Below are 17,595 nucleotides of genomic sequence, written 5' to 3' on the forward strand. Positions count from 1 at the left end.
TATTCTGGGAGATGTAGGCGACAGCAGCGGGGATTGCTGGGAGGTGTAGGCGCCGCGCGGTAGGCCGCAGGCCTGGAGGAGGTGAGTGGGGGTCTGTGTGTGGGGTCAGTGTGTGGGGTTGTGTATAGGGTCAGTGTATGGGGTCGGTGTGTGGGGTCAGTGTGTGGGGACAGTGTATAGGGTCGGTGTGTGGGGTCGGTGTGTGGGGTCGGTGTGTGGGGTCGGTGTGTGGCTGGGGGGGCTGGGCTCGAGGCTGAGTCCTCCTAAGCACCGAGGTGTGAGGTGAGGCCTCACTGCAGTGCCCGGCTGTGGGGCTGCTGAGTGCGCCCGGCTGGGAGCCCCCATGGCTGCAACTCAGGGCTGAGTGCTGCTGCAGGCAGGGTCCGCATTGAGGCCTGTGGGAATAGAGGGGCAGGAGGCGGCAGCTGGGATGGAACCTGCTGTGGGACCTGGAACTTGAAGGGACTGTGGCACAAAGCGCGAGAAGGAGATTGTGCTGTTGGTGGGAGCCTGCATGAGCGGGGCAGCCAGCCCTATGGGCTCCACAACCACATCAGCTGCTGCTTCACAACCCCAGCGTCACCTGGAGGGATGGGGATTGGGGTCGGTGTTCACAAGGCACAGCATTCAGGTCTGGCTGCTTGTGTTGGAGCTGTGGATCCCACACCTGGAGCTCCCTGCAGACATGGGGGGCTCTGGGGATGTGATGGACCCCAGACCAGCTTTTGGGAAGGCTCATGGGCTGCGGGTGGCTCGGCTGTGCTCACCAGGGCTCTGCTTGTTGCTGCGCTCCCTGCCAGCTCCGAGGAATCCTTAGAGAGGCAGTGATTGATTCCAACCCTGATTTATTTATCAGATCTCTTTCTCGTGCTGCTCTCCCGTGCTATTTTTTAGCCACGTTTGGCTGTCAAGGTGTCTAAAGCTGGAGAATTGCTTTTGGAGTTTATCTCCCAGTCTATCCATCTTCGGCATTTATCAGGTGCCGTTATATCTCACAGAGAGAACATAAGGCTCCTGGGGGTAAGATTCCCTGCTGTGCTCCAGAGCAGCTGCTCTGTTGCCCCACAGTGGTCCTTCAGGCTCTCCCTTGGGGTGAGGGTGGATGCAGAATTCCCTCTCTTGTATGGCAGCTCACTTGCTTGTCTGCAGCCCCAGCTTGTGTTCCTGGCCCTGGTGCAGCTCCAGGGATCCCTGGGCTCTCGGGTCTCTATAGCCTCCAAGCAGAGCCACCATCCCATCGGGTGGCAGAGGTGGGAGCGCGGAGCTGAGCTGGTCCTGCCATGCATATACAGCAGACAGCGCCGTGCCAGTCCCTCAGGGACAGAAGTTATGCTGTCAGGTCTCACCTCTTCCTCTGTCTGCCAGCCCTCCATGATTTGAGTCCTTCTCCTTTGGAAGCAGGCACTGTAAATCTCTGCTCCTTCACTATGTCCTTCTCCATCCCCAGGCACCGAGGCTCTGCCTGACAGCTCTGGGGCTGCATCAGCTGCTTTGCAGGGGGAGAGATGGGGAAAAGATACTTCTGTGATTACTGCGACCGATCCTTCCAGGACAACCTGCACAACAGGAAGAAGCACCTCAATGGGGTGCAGCATCTCCGGGCTAAGAGAGCCTGGTACGACCTGTTCCGAGGTGGGTGTCCCAGTGCCAGCCCCGGGGACGTGGTCTCAGTGTGTGGCTGGGGTATGAGAGACTCATGGCACTGTGTGTTGTGGCAGTATCCAGAGACTTAGCTTGGGTTAAAGTGATGGTGAAACCATTGCTCGTGTGTTCCTTTGCTTCTCCCCTCCAGCTGCTCAGGGGCAGGTGTTGCACACTGCATGTTCCCTGGCGAGATGAGGGGAATGTGCAGAGCTCTGGGGCATCTGCTGCCTGCTGCAGTGTCTGTGGTGATAAGAAATGTCCAAGAAATGGCCCGGTGTGGAGGTCTCACAGCCCAGCAGCCATCCACATGGGTCAGTGACAGTGAGGCAGATGGCTTGGAGCATTTCTTCCTCGCGGGCTGCAGCCCTTGATTTCCCTGTGATTCATCAAATCCCTTGTCTCAGCCCTGAGGGGGTGTTTTGTTTTGGCTCCAGCATCTCCAGATAGTTGCAGATTCCTCCACAGCCTACAGAAGCTGCTGTGTGTTCCCCAGGACACCTGCAGGAGTGAAGGAGCACAGTGCTGCTGTCTGAGCCGCAGCGCAGGGTTCAGTGCAGCCTGATGGAGCCCCGTTAACCTTCTGCTCCTCTGCACTGCACTGGAGTGTTACAGGAGCTTATTTTGTGCTGCTTGGATGGGGAGAAAGTGTGGAGAGCAAAGCAGAGAAGGGGATATTTGCAAGCTAGGAAAAAGCTGAAGCCTGGGGTGTAGGTGGGGACTGATAACTTGTTTTGCCCTTGGTTTAAGGTCAGGATTGTCCTGTAAAATACCTTTATGTTAGGCAGGCTGAGATCTGGTAGGATGCTACTGTGCAAAGGGTGTGATCCTGTCCTGTGTTCTGTCATTTATCTCCCCCAGATGCTGCTGCTATCCTGCAAGAGGAGCAGAGCAAGAAGCCTTGTCGGAAGTTTCTACAGACAGGTGAGGTGGAATTACCTCCGTGGTGAGCTCTGCAGAGCCCTGGGGTGTGTGTCTGCCTTGGAGGGAGCGAGGGGCACGGGGCTGTGTGCCCTGTGTGCAGTGGAACCTGTGTTTGCACACACGTTTACATGGGAGGACTTCACGTGTGCATTACTCATGGAGCTCTGTGGCTGTTCTTTCAGGGCAGTGTGACTTTGGGTCCAACTGCAGATTTTCCCACATGACAGAGCAGGACCTGGAGAAACTGAGTGCACAGGTACAAGGTGAGCCCTGGAACAAGGAAATGCCCAGGGGAGGGGGTGAGGAAGGGGCAGTTGCTGCAAGGAGAGTGGGCTGCAGGGGGGCACGTGAGGTGCTGTGCAGTGACTGTGTGTTCCTGTGCTGTGTGTGAATGTGGCTGCTCCCTCCTCCCTCTCCTGGCTGCCTGAGCCCGGAGGCTGCCTGTAATTGCTGCAGTTTTTCAGATGCTTCCTGCTCTCGATCTCCTGGCACAGACACAAGCCTAAAGAGTTGAGCAGCGCCGCTGCCACTTAGCAGCAAGTAGCTGAAGCACAGAGTGGGCTTCCTGAGCCCTTGGGGTTCTCTTCAGACAGGGAATAAAATCTGTCAGCAGCAGAGGGCACTGGTACTTCACTTCCCCTTAAATTTATGGCTTTGGTTGCCCCCCCACCTCTCCATTATGGCGGGGGAGCTGTTGGCTCCTGTCTCACTCTTGTGAAGAGCTCTCAGGTGGTCAGGTGTGTTATACTGAGGAGATGAAATGGGGTCCTGGGTCCAGAAACAGCCTCAGTTCGTGTGATTGTCAGTGGAACTGAAGTTTGGGAAGGAGACAAATTGCACCTGGCCCCTTGCTATGAACTTCAGGAGCAGTTTTTCATTCAAACACAGCTTTGCACAGCTGAGAGTGCTGCCTCCCTGCCCTAAAAGGAGCAACATCTGCTTTCCCCAGAGTGTTTTCATTCCTCCTCAGAAAAACAGTGAGCGGGACATTGATGAGACCACGTGGAGTAGTTGGGGTCCCTCTGCAGATCATCCAGTCCCAGCCCTGCATTGCTCTTTGGGTGAGCTGCAGCAGGCTGTGCAGGGCCGTGTCCATGCGTGTTCTGAGCATCTCCAAGCAGAGACTCCACACCACCTCGCTCCCATTGCCCCTTATCCTTTTGTTGGATGCCGTCACATAGCCTGGCTCTGTCATCTTAACTCCTGGGCATCTCCACATGTGGCTGAGATCCACCTCTGTGAGCCTCTCCTCTTGTTTCAGGTGCTCCAGTCCTTTTGACTCACTCCACTGAGTCCCACATGAGATTTGGGTTGTGCGTGGGCTCCGGGTTTGGGGAGGCAGCACTTGAAAGCTGCCTTCCTTCCACTCCTCCCCGCTGCTGAGTCAGTGCAGGTCCCGGGGGCAATGCTGAATCAATAGCTGAGCAGTGCTGGCAGTCAATAAAAGCCACCTCGTGGGGCTGCGTGGTGCAGCACTCCTCTCCCCACGGCTGTCACCCCTGCATGCTGCAGGGCTCATGTACCAGGCTGGCTTCACAAGTCAGCCTGTTTGGAGGAACCTGTGGTGTTTCCAGGCTCTTTATGGCAGAGAAGAGAGCACTCTGGAGCAGAGCAGAGCTGTAGGGGAAGGCTGGCAAGCTGCTCTGTGCATGGGCAGGCTGCCTTGCCAGTTGCACTTGCTACTGAATATTGACTTGTGTCAGATGGGTCGGGTGTAAGTGGGGAGTTGGCTGGTGAGAGGGTGGCTCCTGGGAGACTGCTTGGAAACCTTGCATTTGTATTACCAAGTCAAACGTTTAATTAAGCAATTAGGCTTCACCAGGGGACAGCAGGGTGCCTCTCCTTGGCTTGTACTGTCACGCATGCCGGGCTGTAGTTAAATGCTGCTCACCTCTCTCACAGTGTTGCTCTATGGATGTCCTGTGGGAGCCAAGCACTCTGGCTGAGGGTCACACAGAGCTCAAGTTCAGGTTTGGTGGAGGGAAGGGCTGAGCAGGATGTGGTGGGCAGGAGGTGGAGCCCGTGAACAGGCAGGATGAATGGCTGCAGGTGCCAAACCACCCTTAGGTGCATCGTGGGGAGCTGTCAGCGCTCCTCGGGCTGCTGAAGCAGCTGTGTTTCAGGTGGTGAGGCTTAGGACAGAGTTCACAGCAAGCCTATGGATGGCAGGTTGGATGACAGGTTACAATAGTCACAAGGGAGGCTTGACCCTCGTAATGCAGTCCTCAAAGCTGTCCTCCAGGGCAGGCACTTCAGAATAAGGTTGTGAAGAAGTCCTATGATGAAGTGCTGTAGACCAGTGACCTGTGTTCTTTGGCCAGGCTGGATGGGGCTCTGAGCACCTGGTGGAGCTGTGGGTCCCTAATCACTGTTGGACCAGATGGCCTTTAAGGGTCCCTTCCAACTCTATTCTATATGCTAGGCGTGGATTGCATTCTAAAAGATGGCACAGCCCTTTCTAGCTCCTGGGCTTTGTGTCCCTGAACGCCTGCTTTCTGCTGCTGGTTCTGTGGCAGCAAATTCTCCGATGTATTTTATTATCAGCTAAAGGGAACACTGCCTTATTTCTAAAGTTTGGCCTCCTAAAGCAGGGAATTCACTTCGTGGTTTGTGCTGGTCGTGTGGGTTGAGCAGCACAACAAAAAGGAACGTTTCTGGTCACTTTACACTTGCTCAGAGCCTGCCCTAGTTTGGCTGCAGCAGTTCTGCACCAGGTAGAGTATACTCATAAAGAAGCAACAGTTTCCACCTTCAGCAGGGAGGGGAAGCATATTCCCAGCTGTTACTGCATCAAAGCGTTACCGCTGCATCTGCTGCATCATTCATCAGAGAGACACTTCCAGGCTGTCATTTTTAGTACAGTCATGTCAAGAAAAGTCACTGTAAAATTGGCATCTTCTTGCTTGAAGTTATTGGCTCCCTGCTAATCCGCGTCACTTCTGCTCAGCGTGTTGACACAGCTCAGCCTCTATGAGCCGCTCTGGTGAGCTGGGGGACAGCAGGGGCATGGCTGGGTCTGCTGCAGCCATTATGGCTCTGTCATTGCATGCACAGCTCTGCTCGGGGACCTGCTTGGGCACTTCCATGGTGCCTGATCCAGGTTCTGCATGTTGGCATCCTGAGCAGTGTGGGCACATCCCCACAGCCCTGGGATGGTGACCCCACCGCTCCATGGGCATCACTGCTCTATAGGAGAGGAAACTGTTCCTGATGTCCAACCTGTGGCACAACTTCCAGGGACCACTTGTCCCATTTCAATCCACTGGCGGTTTTAGTGGCCATTGAATGGAACGTGTGTACTATAGAGGAGGATGAGACAGATTTGCCTTTATGTGGGCGTTCATCAAGGGGTGCAGAGCCAGATGTGTGCCCGTACCTGCTGCCTCGAGGCTTGGCTGGAGCTGGGAGCAGGAGCCAGCTGGATGGCTTTCACCTGGGGCCTGGCTGCAGCCAGCATGAGTTGGGAGCTGCCCTATCACAGCTAGTGAGCAAACTGGGACTGGGCAGGGGCTGTGGGCTCCCACCAGGTTGGTCCCTGCTCTGAACAGAGAGACTTTGGCTCTTTGTAATGTGGGAGCTGCATTCAGCTCCTGTCCTGAGTCTGAGCCAAGTGCCCTGCTTACCAGACTGCTCTGCTTGTCCTCCACTGCCCTCAGGCATCTCCGTTTGACTCTGGACGGCTCTGCCGGGATTTTACTCCTGGAGAACAGCAGTGGGTGATGTGTGAACAGCCCTGTTTCCAACCAGTCCCCTTATCTCTGGCTTGCAGAGGGTACCCCGACATCGGGACCCCAGCAGGAGCTCTTTGTGGTGGCAGTGAGCGCGCCGTCACCTCCTCCCAGCAGCAGCAGATGAAAAGGCTGGATGACAAATTATCCATCTCCGGCTGCTCATTGTGTAGCGCATTCCTGCCATCCTTATTAATATTCAGCAGGCAGATGAATAATTGGTTGCCACCACTAGGATGAAGTGATCCTTCACTCTGCCCAAGCAATATCAATTTCACACCCTGTCTGGAAACGTATAATATTTTCCTTAAACGTGTGACATATGGTGGTGAGGTGAGAGCAGCTCCGGGTGAGCGCGGCCACAGGTGGCAGATGGTGTCTGGATGGGATCAGGGTCTCCTCCTCTATGGGATGTTTGGGGATGAGGATGAAGGGGGTGGCACAGCTCCCTGCCTGAGCCACAGCAGTGTCCAATGCAGGGTGGGCAGTGGGGGCTGCCATGGGTAGGTTACAAGCTCTCTGTGGTCAGCAGCTCTGCAGGGTGGTGAGCAGTGGGTTTGGTGGAGCAAAAGGGTTGCAGTGCGAACCTCTGACAGCTCTCTCTTAACCAGGGGAGCAGAGATTGAGGGAGCTGCAGCAGGAAGGAGCAGAAATCCCACCTGACGCCATTGAGATCTGGCTGGAGAAGAGAGCCAAGAGGCTGAGCACAGTGCAGAGCAACAGGTACCGCAGCTGGGGGGTGGGATGGAATGAAGGGTGGGAGGTGGTGCCAGTGGTCGGGTGTGGAGGTGACCAGGTCCTGCTGCCCGTCCTCCTGCCCTGGGGCTCAGGCAGAGAGCTGCTGTGCCCTTTACATAAAGTGCCAGACATGACTGGGAGGCGGCAGGGCCACGTTATTAATGCCCACAGCCGGTGGCAGCAGGCTGGTCTCATCTGCTGACAGCTCCCCCATCCTCTGCCTGCCTTGTCTGCATGCCTCTGCCCATGCCCGCCTTCTCCTTTGCCAGTTGGAGGTAGGATTGGTTCCTCCCGCGTGCTGTGGGGTGCCTGCAGGTCCCTGCTGCTTCTCTGCTCACCTGACAGTGCCGCAGGCTTAATTGGATGGCGTTTGGGCAGGTGCCAGATCTCTCTTTTGTTCTTCTTTCTGTTTGCTCCTGTCCTCTCCGTGTTTGGTCTGGGCAGGATCTTCCCTCTGGTGTCTGTCTGGTTGTGCTGCTCACTGCTCCTTCCATCCCTCTGCCCGGCTGCTCCTTGCCCTGCAGTCACGCTGTCCCTGAACACTTGCCCTATTTGTCCTGCCCAAGAACCCCCCTGATCTCAGGATGGATCAGTGCTCACAGAGGACACCCATTGTTCAACCCAGACCTTACGGGGGTCTGCACGGTCCTTGCAGCTTCCAAACATCCCTAAACCTTTTCAGAAGGAACGCAGTCCTTGCCCTGCTGTTTGGGGTGAGGGGGTCCATGGCACGTGGTGTGTTCTGAATGGCACAGCTTGGGCTCTGCTGAGCATCACCTCAATCAGCTTCGTGGTGGTAGAACTGCCATGCTGGGCTCAGCAGCACTGTCTGAAACTTGAAAGCCTCCACCTGAGCCATATTTGCAAAGTCCCATCGTGCCATTGCTTTCTGGAGAGCAGGGGGGAGCTGGATGACGTTGGTGCAGATTGCTGAGCTGTGGAGCTTTGATTTTTACCCTCATCTCCAGAGGAGATGTGTGTGTCCTTGCCCACAGCGTGTGTGTGTGCCGTGATGGTGCAGAGCCCACTTGCAGCTCCCCAGCAGAACGGGGCCCACAGGCTGTGGGTACTGAGATTCCATCAGTGCCTCTGCAAAGGACAAAGCCTTGGCTCCCTTAGTAGACCCTGGATAATCCCTGTGGGGCTGCCATTCCGAATGCTCCAACAGGAGGTGAACCCATCATAGCACTCATGTCTTATGAGACCCCAGGGAATCGAGTACCCAGACAGCATCCTCCCTATTGATTAGTTGTGCTGCTCGCAGGGCAGCTCATTAGTTGATAGCTGCGCTGTTCCACCTTACAGCCTGCCCCACGCTGCTCCTTGCCCTGCTGCTCTGCTGCTGCAGGACCTGGGTGCAACCTGAGGGGAGTCCCTTCCCATACAGGGCAGCTGTGTGTCTGCTGGTCCCGCTCCCATCCCTGGCGCAGACGGAGGATGAGCTCGATGCCAAATGCCTTTACTCTCTGCTAGTTGCCTGGAAAACACCGCACTGAACTCCTGGAGCTGGCGTTGGGCCACGTCGCCAGCCCTGCAGGGAGAGGAGGGTGCTGCTCCTCCAGAGCATTATGTAAAGGAGCGTGATTAGATTTCTTCTGGCATAACAATTAAAGGGATCCATCAGGATCAGAGGTAGAGGCCTGAGAAGCGGCAGGGCTGCTGTCAGGGCTGCTTGCTGAAGAACAAATGAGTTTCCTGTACCCTTTCCCATTAATTCCTCAGTACGTTTGCCATGAATTTAAACCTGCCCCGGCCGAGCACTTGCTTTGGCTGCAGACAAAGGAGCGATGCTTCTCATTTAGCACTTCTGCTGCCATGTGTGGCAGCGCTGCCTGTGCTGTGAGCTGGGGGAGGAAGCCTCTTCCCTCCATAAGGGTGCTTTGGGAGAGCAGCTGGGTTTTGGCAGCTCCATCGCTTCCGAGGGGTCCTTGTCCTCTGGGAAGTGTGCAGCTGCCCTGGGATTGGGGCTGCCTGGCTGCAAACCACGGCCAGGGCTGCAGGTGTTGTTCTCAAAGCTGTGCCGGGAGCTGGGGGTCAGATCAGCCCCCATGGGGGCAAGCAGAGGGGACTGAGCCGTGTCCCTGGGTGGTGTCCCTGAGCAGAGCCCTGCTGGCAAACCAAGAAGGCTCAACTCTGCCTTTTCCATCTCTGCCTTTTCCATCCCTGCAGTGCCCTGCCTGAGAAACCCACACCCTTCCAGTACCCCCCTGGCTGGCCCCCTCTGCAGGAGCTGCCCCCATCTCTGCGGGCTCCCCCACCTGGGGGGTGGCCGGTGCCCCCCGGCCTGCAGTGGGGCTGAGGCATCGTGCAGGAGCCGGACTTCTTCCTAGTGTGAGAACGAGACCAGATTATTTATATATGCTTTTATATTAATAAAATGCTCCTTCTGTTGCAGCCTTGGGTTGTTTCTTGCCTGGTGGCCTCAGTGGGTCAACCTGACCCCCATGATGGGGGGAAGTGGGAATGTAAGCTGCAGCCCCACTATTGTGGGCCGTCTGTGCAGCTGCCCGGGGCTGGGAAGGAAGCTGCAGGTGGGCTCTAAGCATCACTGTGTGATGTTTCCTCCAGTGCTGATCATTTCTGTTTGCTTCTGTTAAACATGGTGCATAAAACAGCTTTGGTTCGGGTGCTGCAGCTCCTAATGAAGAGTCAGGGGAGCTCCCGAAAACCTGCGTGCTCCCGTTCCCGCTGTGCTGGAGGTGAGAAGAAAAGGGGGGGGAGAAAAAAAAACCCTATTCCAAGGCTTGTCCTCCTGCAGGAAAATACCTGAGGGCTGAATGGCAGCAGGGCGGCTCGGTGGGTCCCCATGCAGCACCGCGGTGCCGCCCGCCAGCGCACTCCAGGTTTGGCCACACACGGCAGGAGCTGGGTCCAGATTCATGGAGAGCTCAGGCAGCAGCCAGCCTGGATCAGCAAACCCTATGGCAACCAGCACTGCCGCTACGTTGGCACACACAGAGGCTGGATCTGCCCACGGTCGGTGCCTGGTTGTGCCTTCAGGGAGCCTTGGGGTGTTTTCACGTGGCACCTTCCCCTGCAGGACTCCCTGCCCTGTGCATCTCCCAGAGGCCAAATGCAGTAACCACAACCCCAAAGGGTCCCTCTGATGCTCCCTGCACCTGAGGCGGATCACAGTACGAGCTCCTTTCCCTCCTGCAGTTGTTCTGGGGTGGCAGTGGAGCATGTACCCATTGCTGCTGCTCCATGGGGTTCTGCAGCTCCCCCTGGCAGCACTTTGCAGCTCCTGGCTGTGGTTGGAGGCACGCAGCCCTGCTCTGTGCCACCCCTGAGCCCAGGCAGGGAGCTCTGCAAACCTGCACAAGCGTTTCCAAATTCAGCACTGCAAACATTTGTAAGCCATAAAGCACAGAGCCTTGATTCAGCGTGAGCCGAGCAGGATGGGCTCCTCAGCGCCTTCCTTGGCTCCCATGGTTTGGGAGCTCATGGCACCTCTCTGCACCACCATCACTAAGTGGGCTCCCTGCTGTAGGGTCTCCCCACTTGCTGTCACCCTGCTCCGTGTGTCCCCAACTTGCTGTCCCCAGCTGTGGGGCGGCTGCAGCCCCTGAGTGATGGTGTGAGCCAAAGTGCCTCTTATGGAGCGGGAGTAATTTATAGGGAGGCTTTTAGGGAAATGAGCCGCTCCTGGGCTGCTGCCAAGGTGCAGCCCTGCTGGGCTCTGCCCTGTGTCCTCTGGCAGCTCTTGGAGGGAGCGGGGATGGGGGTGGGATGGGAGTGAGGAAGGGATGGGGATGAATAGGGGTGGAAATGGGAATAGGGATTGGGGTGGGAATGGGGATGGAATGGGGATGGGGATGGGATGGGAATGAAATGAGATGAGGATGGGAATGGGAATAGGGATGGAAATGGGGAAGAGGATAGGGAAGGGGATTGGAATGGGAAGGAGAATGAAATGAGATGAGGATGGAGATGGGGACAGGGATGAGGCTGTGGCCATTCCATGCTGCTTACAGGACCAGAGAAGCAGAAATAACTCTTCCTGCCCCCAAAATGCTTCTCAGCTCCCCAAACCCGGGCAGTTCTGCTGCCAGCCCTTCTCTGTGCTCCCGCAGCAGCCCCCAGGCAGGGCCCTGCCCTCCCCACAGCTCTCAATGTACGATCCCTTCGTCGGCCTTAATTCAATTAGCAGCAGCCGCAATGAGGCATCCCCAGCTGCAGCAGCACCGCAGCCCAGCGCCGCTCGGGCGCTCCCGGATCTGAGCCGAGATCTCCAAACCTGCCTTGAGGATGGAGATCCCATTAAAATTAATTGAGCAGCTTCGTAAAGCTGAGCTTGGGGGGGAGGCGTTCTCCCTTTTATCTAATTCCTCTTTTTATGTTATTGTATTTTCTAGCAAATTAAATTGTCCCATATCGTTATTATTTTCGTTCTATTTGGCTTCCTCCTGTTTACTCACAGCATCTCCCATAGACTTGCTGTATGTGTATGTATCTGTCTGTACATCCCAGGGGCCACGTGGCTCCCTCTGAAAGAGGAGGTTCATCAAAGAGCCCAAGTTTAGGTGCGGAGATGGATGGAGTTTCATTCTGGGCACTGTCCCCCCCCACTCCACATTGATTCCAGCCCCACGTGCCCCATTTGCAGTGGGTTTGGCACCCAGACTGTGCCTCCATGGCTTCCATGGGCTGCAGTGGGTCCTTCTGACCCCATAAACGTGGGGGGATCCTCTGTTAAAGGGCCCAGAAGCCCCATGGATGGACACCTCCAGTGCTGGAGCTGTGGAAGCGGCTGTGCCACGCTGAGCTCCCCTGTTTTTATTTATTCTTTTAATCTCTTTGCCATTAAAAATGCATCGTCCAGGGGCTCAGGGGAGGGCAATGCATCAGTGCGGGACCCCCCCCACACACACACACACAGAGCAACGTGGCTGTGATTGCCATGAGCTCTGTGTAAGTGCACCATGAGGGTCATTAACAGGGTGGCATTGGGGGGATGGAGGGGTTCAGGGGGTTGGTTGGAGCCCTGCAGTGCCATAAGCAGAGCTTCATACATGGATCGATATCTCCAGCTGAAAGCAATGGGGCAGGGTGGGGGTTGTGCAGCAGCCGTGGGTCCCCCATCCCACCATGAGCCCCGAGCCTTCAGAAATCCCAGATTTATTTCAGATCGATAACAACCAACCGGGACGGGAATGGGGGGGAGAAAATAATGGGAAAGAAAAAGGGGGAGGGGGGGGAAATCCAACAGAACCCAAAGAATGAGAAACGGACCCGCATCCGAACCAGTCCGGTGCCGGGGTGCTACATACAGGCTGGGGGGAGGTTGGGGGGCAGGGGGGGCCCCCGGGATGCGCGGCTCTTCCCGGCGGGTCCTTGCAAAGTGCATCAAGCAGAGGTCGGCAGTGCCAGCCCCGTCTGGAGGGATGGAGGGGGGGAAACTGAGGCACGGCGCGGGGCAGGGGGGGGCGGGGGGTGACATCCAGCCCTTGGCAGCGACGTCCATGCAAACGCTCCCGGATCTCCGAAGAGAAAAACATCTCAGCGCGGCGTATTGCTTACGAGATGGTTTGGTTGGTTTCTGTGTGTGTGTTTTCTTCTGTTTTTTATCATAAATATCGAGCTATAGAGGCTATAGTGGTGCATCCGGCACCGGGTCGTCCCGGCTCCGAGGGATGGGGCAGCAGACGGGCTCCATGCACGGTGCATGCACTGAGTATTTGCTGGCAGGGTTTAGTTTGGTGTGCGTGTCTCTGAGTCAGTGTGTCCTGCAGGCAGCCGTGCGAGCTCCACGCTCACCCTGCGCCGGGCTCTTCTCTCCATCCCAGGGTGTTCCTGGCTCGCAGCGGGTGGGCATCCCATATAGACCCACACGGACACCCCATATGGACCCACACGGGCATCCCATACAGACCCACACGGACACCCCGTATCCGCGCTACTTCATGCCGCTGCGCAGCACCTGGTTGGCGGCGATGAGCATCACGCTGATGATGAAGGCGATGGCGAAGGCGCAGATGAGGCTTTTCCTCACGCAGGTCTGTCGGATCTGCTGGCTGGAACAGGCTGTGGGGACAGCCCGGCTCAGCCCACCTCCCCCTTCGCACCCAATGCCACGTTCCCCCTGTGCCCCACTCACTCTCCACCTCGACGGGGCACTCCTCGGCCGTGCCCATGTGGCTCTCCTCCTCCGTCATGATGATGTTCTCGATGTCCTTCATGGAGAGGTGCTCGCAGAAGGTGTCATACAGCAGCCGCTTCAGCTCGTCCACTGTCAGCTTCTGCATGTCGCACTGCGGGGCACACAGGGGCCTCACCCTAACCCTGAACCTCACCCAAATCCTAACCCTAACCCCAACCAAAGCCCAGGGCCCATCTCGGCCCAGAGCCTGAGCATGACCAAGCCCAGCCCTGACACTGACCCAAACCCCAACCCCGACTCTAACCCTGACCTCATTCCTGTCCTTACCTCCAACCCCAGCCCTGACCCTCACACCAGCTCCACCCCTAACCCCAACCCCACTCCTGACCCCGGCCCAAACCTCACCCTGCCCCCCCGCCTCAGACCTGACCCCCACCCACCCCAAACCCCCACCCAGCTGACTCTGATTCAACCCTGACCCCCCACGCTCCCACTGCCCCCCACCTTCCAGAAGACGGTGTCGAAGTCGGTGCCGTGGAACTTCTCAGGGATGCCCGACGTGGACAACTTGGGCCCCAGCAGTGTCACAAACTCCTCAAAGTCCACCTGTCCGTCACCTGTGGGGCAGAGCAGTGGCCATCACCCCATCACCCCATAGAGGGAGTGGGGCTCCAGTGCATCATCCCCCGGCTGTTGCTCATAGTGACACTGAGAAGTGGGTCCCCGTGACGCTGATTTGGGGTAATGCTTGGCAGTATCCTACCCCACAGCCTTGGAGCCCCACTCCAGGGTTTTAGGGGCCATCTGCAGACCTCAACACTGGCTGGAGTCCCCTAAAGCCAGAGGGGATCCCAAAACCTCTGAGAGCCCAAAGCTGCCCAGCACCCTGCTCAGCTGGGGACTGCAGCCTCAGCTGGGCACCCCAAAGCTGGGGGGGAACCCCAACAGCACCAGGACACTCCAGGTCACCCTGACCCCTTTAGGACCCCACTGCGGTGCAGCCATGAGCCTCATCCTGCGGCCGGGGCGGGTGCTGAGCTCCAGGGCTGTCACGGAGGCACTAAGGATGAGTAATGAAGGGAGCCGCGGCTTGGCAGCCTCGGCTGAAAGGCTTTTAAATAGGGAGAAAAAAAAGAATGGAATCCTATAAATTAATGCGCTCCTTAAGGTCCTGATGAGCATGGGAGTGACAGGGACAGGATGCTGAGGGCCGGGGCATGGCCGGGGTGGGGGCTGAGCCTGGGGTGTGGGATCCAGGGCTGGTGCAGGATGCACATTTGCACCCCATTCCCATTGGGTTTGTAGGTTTGGAAGTGTGTGGTCCCCATCCTGGGAGCCTTCCAGCATCATCAGATCCTCTCTAACGATGCCATGGCAGTGATGAGGACGGGGACAGGGGATGCTCTGGCTTTGCAGCACAGCCCTGCTCTGTTGTGGGGTGTCTCTGGTGTCCCATCCCGCCCCATAGGGGTCCCTACCGTCCATGTCGAGGCGCTGGATGATGACCTCGAGCTCCACCTCGTTGGGCATGTAGCCCAGTGAGCGCATGGCCGTGCCCAGCTCCTGCTTGGAGATGAAGCCGTTGCCGTCTCGGTCGAACACCTTGAAGGCCTCGCGGATCTCTGTGGGAGGAATAGGGCTGAGCTCGGCCAACCCCGACCCCACAGCGATGGGGAAACTGAGGCACAACGGGGACGGTGCCCAAAGCGTCCCCAGGTCTCAGTGCCCAGTGATGGGGTGAGAGAGGAAGGAGACAGAGAGCAGATCTTGGGGGGGTTCTGCTTCAAAATGGGGCCCTGGGGCTGCAGGGGGATGGGGGAAGATCTGTGGGCTCCTGCCCCAAAGCTGAAATCAAATTGACCCCAAACCCAAAGGCCTCAATGAGTGCCACTGTGGGGCTTCCCACCTCTGGAGCTGCAGATGGGCTGGGGGGGATCGTGGTGTATGGATGGTGCTGGGGGTAACACATAACAGTGCTAAAATCCACCCAAATCAAACACTGCCCCGAAGCCCCACGGGTGGGGGAGCTGTTTGGGGTCCCCATGGGTGGCACAGGGTGATGCTGTCAGTGGGGTCACCATGTTCACAAAGCACCACGTTGGGATCAGCACCGAAAGCAGCAGCTCCTCCTGGTTTTGCTTCCCCATCTCACCCCATTTCCACCCCATACTGGGGCCGCAGCGATGCCCGGCGGTGCTAAGGGTGGGTTGGGGTCGGTGGGCAGTGGGGTGGCAGCGGGTGGTTCACCCCATTATGGCCCTATGGGGTCACCTTGGGGCCGTGCCATGGCAGGAGCGGGGTGGTGGGGCACACACTGCAGGGGGGCCGTGCACACTCAGACACACACACACACCAACATCACGCTGCGCTGCTGCTGCACTTGTGTGTGCACAGGCTGCACACAGCAGTGCTGCTGTACACACGCGTGTGCACACGTGCAAAAGCAGCTGACAGTGATGCTGTGCCCGTGCACACACACAAACACCTGGCAGTGAGGCTGTGCTTGTGCATGCACCGACACCTGACAGCAGTGCTGTGCTGGTGCACACACAGACGCCTTGCAGCCATGCTGTGCTGTGCATGCACCGACACCTGACAGCGCTGCCGTGTTGTGCATGCACCCCAGCACCTCGCACTGACGATCTGCTCGTGCACACACACACACACGCACACTCACCCTGCAGCACTGCTGTGCACATGGACCCATTGCGCTCCGGCGCTGCACTTGTGCACACGCACTGCAGTGGTGCTGCCATGTGCACACACACACACACACACACACACACACACACGTGTGCATGGTGTGAGCCCCATCCCTGCCCCATTGGCTGTGCAGACCCCCACGCTGTGCCTCAGTTTCCCTGCAGTGCTGGTGCTGACCCTGCAGCCCCCTGTGCCACCCCAATGCCAACACGTCTGGGGTCACGGAGCCCCCGGCCACCCCCCGTCCCACCACCCAACTTTGTGAGGGGGGAAATACAGCCGTTCTGGTGCAGCCCCACAGCCCCACAGCCGTGACCCCACCAGGTAATGGGGGGGATGGGGGGGGCAAACAGGTGACAGCCACCACCGCCGTGTGACGGCACCGTGCGGACCAGGCCCGGGAGATGCTGCGGGAGGGGGGTGGGGGGGCACAGCGGGGCCGGTGCCGCGCGTGGGTGCGGGATGTGTGTCCCCCCCTGCATGCGGTGCCCCCCCATCCCCCCCCCACCCCCCGGCGTCCCCTCACCCTCCAGTTCGTCCTCCGGGATGTCCACCGGGTGCTGCTCGGCCAGCAGCGGGGGCACGCTGTAGATGCCCCGGTACATCAACGCGGCGGTGACCGGGTGGAAAGGCATCTTCGGAGCTTTGCCGAAATCCCAAAGTTTCCCACCTAAATCTTCGCTTTCCTCGGGACGGGGCCGCAGCCCCCCCCGGCTCTATGGGGCCGGCAGCAGCCCGTCCCCGCGGCCTCGGGGTTCGGTGGGGCCGGGGCCGGGGCCGGGAACGGGCACACGGCAGCATCCAGGCACCGCTCAGCGCCCGCCCGGGGCCCCGCCGCCCCCCCGCGCCCAGGGGTGCTGCCCCGCGGGGCCCGGCATGGCGGGGCCTCCCTCCTCCTCCTCCTCTTCTTCCTCCTCTTCTTCCTCCCCGCTAAGTTTCGCGGGCAGGAGGCGATGCTCCGCGCTGCGCCGCGCTCCCGCTGCCCGCCCCCAACAACCTGCCCGCCCCCGGCCGCGCCCCCGGGATGGGAGGGGTGGGATGGGATGGGAACGGGGATAGGGATGGGATGGGAAGAGTATAGGGATGGGATGGGGATGGGGAAGGGGATGGGATGAAATTGGGATGGGAATGGGATGGGATGGGATGGGATGGGATGGGATGGGATGGGATGGGATGGGATGGGATGGGATGGGATGGGATGGGATGGGATGGGATGGGATGGGGATGGGATGGGATGGGGATGGTGTTGAGCATGGTGTGAGATGGAGATCAGAATGGGATAGGAGGAGAGGGGATGAGAAGGGGATGGAGATGGGGATTGGGATGGGGATGGGATGGAATGGGATGAGGATGGGGGTGAGATAGGAATAGGATGGAGAGAGAATGAGAATGAAATGGGGATGGGGATGGGATGAAATGAGTATGGGATGAGATGGAGATGGGGATGGTAAGACGCCATGGCCCCATGGAAGGGGGAAGAGCACTGGTGCCATAACAAGGTGAGAAAGGGCAGGAGTTGGAGATGGTGGCATTCAAACCTCAAGCGTGTCTAAAAGCAATGGGGAAACAGAAGCACAGCCAGGAGGGGTCTCAGCTCAGTGCATTGGGACTGACCCGAAAGCTGATCCACTCATGTAACCCCTGGCCTCACCCCACTGATCACCTCACTGCAAGTTTGGGGTCATTCCTCCTCCCCTCCCACACAGCTCAGCCTCTCGGGGTCCCCTCTTTGCCATATTTGAGCCAGGAGAGTTCAGGGGT

General features: G+C 58.1%; 2 protein-coding genes across 3 annotated transcripts; one reads left to right on the forward strand and one right to left on the reverse strand.

Annotated features, from left to right (window-relative positions):
• The first annotated feature begins 51 nt into the window (after positions 1-51).
• On the forward strand, positions 52-9,425 carry ZMAT5 (zinc finger matrin-type 5). Of its 2 annotated transcripts, none has more exons than XM_015878435.3 (6): positions 52-81; positions 1,448-1,632; positions 2,503-2,565; positions 2,748-2,828; positions 6,905-7,016; positions 8,419-9,425. In XM_015878435.3, exons 2-6 carry the CDS (start codon positions 1,506-1,508, stop codon positions 8,525-8,527), a joined length of 492 nt encoding a protein of 163 aa, XP_015733921.1. In that variant the 5' UTR covers positions 52-81; positions 1,448-1,505; the 3' UTR covers positions 8,528-9,425. The 2 variants fall into 2 exon arrangements, with proteins under 2 accessions (XP_015733921.1, XP_015733920.1); XM_015878434.3 differs by having other exon boundaries at positions 9,201-9,425.
• A 2,708-nt stretch (positions 9,426-12,133) lies between these two features.
• Positions 12,134-16,821, reverse strand: CABP7 (calcium binding protein 7). Its single transcript, XM_015877668.3, has 5 exons — positions 16,361-16,821; positions 14,610-14,753; positions 13,636-13,748; positions 13,129-13,282; positions 12,134-13,055 (listed from the first exon to the last, which is right to left on the reverse strand). Exons 1-5 carry the CDS (start codon positions 16,467-16,469, stop codon positions 12,928-12,930), a joined length of 648 nt encoding a protein of 215 aa, XP_015733154.1. The 5' UTR covers positions 16,470-16,821; the 3' UTR covers positions 12,134-12,927.
• Between the last annotated feature and the right edge of the window lie 774 nt (positions 16,822-17,595).

Source organism: Coturnix japonica, chromosome 9, assembly GCF_054131305.1.
Source record: "Coturnix japonica strain WE chromosome 9, WE-NBRP24, whole genome shotgun sequence".
Classification (NCBI taxonomy): Eukaryota; Metazoa; Chordata; class Aves; order Galliformes; family Phasianidae; genus Coturnix; species Coturnix japonica.